Genomic DNA, 3272 nt, shown 5'->3' on the forward strand with positions numbered 1-3272 from the left:
AATTTTCTAATATTCTAGTATATTATGTAACTTGTGAGTATTCATACTTTAGTTATTTTTTATAACCCTTGCACGTATGGAAAAATACCAAACAATCCTTGAATTTGTATTATGTTTTCTTATATATTTATTTCTATGCTTATAAATACCAAACAATTGGAAACGAGAGAGTAAATTATGGTATATTTATGAACATTTCCAATTTTCTAATATTCTAGTATATTATGTAACTTGTGAGTATTCATACTTTAGTTATTTTTTATAACCCTTGCACGTATGGAAAAATACCAAACAATCCTTGAATTTGTATTATGTTTTCTTATATATTTATTTCTATGCTTATAAATACCAAACAATTGGAAACGAGAGTTATACCAACAATCTCAAATTAAGCTTTTGATCTTTGTCTTTCTTAATGGCATCTCATGTCTTCATTGTTGATCGAAGGATCAATTTGCTGCTGTTTCCGATAATCACGGTGTTGATAATCACTACTTCCTCTGCACAGATAGATATTTCAAAACTGCAAGAGGTTGAGATACAAAGACACTTGGAACTAATCAACAAACCCGCTGTTAAATCTATCAAGGTTAGTAATCTCAATGCATATATAAACTATAAGATTTCTTAAATGTTTTTTTATACATTTTTTGTATAACTGAGTCACGAGATGAAAACCGTTCATATTTTTTTATTTAATCTTAAATTGTTATTTTACTTTTAAACAGAGTCCAGATGGAGATATAATAGATTGTGTTCATATCACCAATCAACCCGCTTTCGACCATCCTTTATTAAAGAACCACACTATTCAGGTATGTCTTATCTGTAGAAGTTTTTTGGCATGTCTCCGTTTAAATATTTTATGTTGTTGGCTTATATTTTCACTTCTAAAGCATTGATTTGCTATTTCTTCTCAGAATATTTTCTTATGTCGTTATAATCTGAACAATGTCAAATAGTTGAGACCAAGTTTTCTCCAAGAAGATCCTTCATCAAAAACCGATGGCATAGCTCAAGTATGGCATAGGAACGGAGAATGCCCAGAGAACACCATTCCGATAAGAAGAACAACAATAGAAGATCTCTTACGTTGGGGTTCCATAAAAAATTACGGGAAAAAAGATTCAAATTATAGCATCCCTGGATCTAGATTTCACCCAACTCAAAACATATGGGCAAAACGCGAGGTATATTGTTGAGGTTAAAGTTGATTTTGATTAAGTTTTAATGTCATTCAAATGAATCTTAGGGTAAGTTTGATTTTGGATCATTGATCCAAAATAAATTGGACCAAATCCAAAAATAATTTCTGACCTAATTTTTTTTTAAAATATTATAAGAAAAAAATATCTAGATATTTATAACGACATATTAAGATATTATAATAGAAAATCTAGATATTAAAATATTTTATTTAGGACATTTATGAATAGTTGTTATGAAATGAGTATAAATAGTCTTTTTTTTCCTTCATTTGTAATACTAAGCAAAATCAATTAAAAAAAAAATTGAAGTATGAGTCCCTTCCAAACGTTCTTCTGACGCCATTCCTAGAGTTTTCTTCAATTTTTCGAGTTCTTCTTTGAATTAGGGGCCAACGGTACACATTGCGAGAAGCTTATTAGTATTTCATTTGCAATTTCACAAATTTTCAATCCTCATATATATGTTTGTTTTTAATTAATTTTGACTCTTTTTTTCATTAGCATGCCATGTTGGTAGTGGAGAATGAATATTACCAAGGAAGCGAGGCTTGGATCACTGTGTGGAAACCATATGTTGAACAGTATAATGAACTAAGTACGGGCCAGATGTGGATTTCTAGCAAAGGTTCTAATCAGCAGGGAGTTAATGTGATGGAAGCGGGTTGGCAGGTTCTCGATCGTTCATAGGCTTTGTTTCATATTTCTGTCATGATTCAAAAAAAAAATAACATGTGATGATCGATCTTTCTTCCTGCATTTTGTTCATAGGTAAATCCAATATTGTACGGCGACGGAAACCCGAGACTCTTTGTTTATTGGACTGTAAGTTTCATCAAATATTTTATCGGTCCTTTTCCCTATTCATATATGGCCTAGCTATTAAGCCACACATATCCTTATGTACCACGATCACATTAATGGAAAACTCAATAAAATAGGGTGACGGGTACGAGAAAACAGGCTGCTACGACCTCAAATGTCAGGGCTTTGTCCAAATCAGCAGCAAGACCGCCGTTGGTGCGGCCTTCAACCGCTATTCAACAATTAGTGGTCCGGAATATAAATGCATCTTTCTTATAAGGAAGGTATAACAAATTAAAAAGATGGAGAAATGCGAACTAATTCATGTTGCACATCATATATTGATAAACTAACTGCTTGATGTATGGTAGGATCCCATAAGCGGAAATTGGTGGCTCCTAACCAATAATCGCCAAGTCGGTTATTGGCCGAATTCTCTCTTTCCATTTCTAAAGGACTTGGCATCAAAAGCGGTATGGGGAGGAGAGATCAATAATCTAAGGAAGAATGGGCGACACACTTCCACTTGCATGGGAAGTGGCCGCTTCGCGGAGGATGGTCGTGGGAAGGCGGCTTTAATAAGCCGCATTACCGTACTCCAGCGGAACCTGAAGAAGGAGCCCGAAAAAGGCTTTCCCTTCGTCACTGACAAGGGGTGTTACAATTTACATTATAACCGTCTTGACCCTAAGTTGGGATCACACCTCTTCTTCGGTGGAATTGGTCAAAACTCTAATTGCCTTTGAATGAACTTCTTTCTATGATGTATCCAGAAATAAATTGAATGATTCAATATTTTCTCTTTAGAGCTATATAAACTTATATGTATATATGTATGTATATAACACAAAATTAGGTGATTCAACTGGTAAAGAAAGGAGCGAAACTTACTTCTAATACATGTTTGAGTGTCCATTTAGAGAGCGAGCGTCATTCACATGCACTTCTCCTATCTTTTTAAAGATTCAGTTGCCACGAAAGTTGTGACATCCGTAACCTGTATTCCGCTTAGAGGTTGTGCCACCTGGACATGTAAAATCACAATTGAAAAATTCTGAAATATAAAATCGCGAAAAAATTAAAATCATTTATTTTAAATATAATTCAGTTGGATTTGTGAGATCTCATTTTCAATGTGTGGTGGTCCAAATCGAGATTTCATTGCGTATTTGAAGTTTAGAACATGTTTAGGGATGTCAAACTACGTTTTAAAAGAAAACTCGAGAGAAAACTCGGAAATGGCGAGGAAGAAGAGAGTTCCAA

At 33.8% G+C, this 3272-nt stretch overlaps 1 protein-coding gene across 1 annotated transcript; it reads left to right on the forward strand.

Annotated features, from left to right (window-relative positions):
• Positions 1-415: 415 nt before the first annotated feature.
• LOC104811329 lies at positions 416-2755 on the forward strand. The gene is made up of 7 exons (XM_010537987.1): positions 416-589; positions 729-815; positions 963-1190; positions 1710-1877; positions 1977-2030; positions 2147-2293; positions 2381-2755. Exons 1-7 carry the CDS (start codon positions 416-418, stop codon positions 2753-2755), a joined length of 1233 nt encoding a protein of 410 aa, XP_010536289.1.
• Positions 2756-3272: the final 517 nt, after the last annotated feature.

Source organism: Tarenaya hassleriana, unplaced genomic scaffold (assembly GCF_000463585.1).
Source record: "Tarenaya hassleriana unplaced genomic scaffold, ASM46358v1 Cleome191, whole genome shotgun sequence".
NCBI lineage: Eukaryota > Viridiplantae > Streptophyta > Magnoliopsida > Brassicales > Cleomaceae > Tarenaya > Tarenaya hassleriana.

Excerpts from the sequence above, each read along its gene's own strand:
- LOC104811329 (XM_010537987.1), top strand. The coding sequence starts at position 416 with ATGGCATCTCATGTCTTCATTGTTGATCGAAGGATCAATTTGCTGCTG. Across the intron at positions 590-728 it reads CCGCTGTTAAATCTATCAAG|AGTCCAGATGGAGATATAAT; the intron begins GTTAGTAATCTC and ends ACTTTTAAACAG. Across the intron at positions 1,191-1,709 it reads ACATATGGGCAAAACGCGAG|CATGCCATGTTGGTAGTGGA; the intron begins GTATATTGTTGA and ends TTTTTTCATTAG.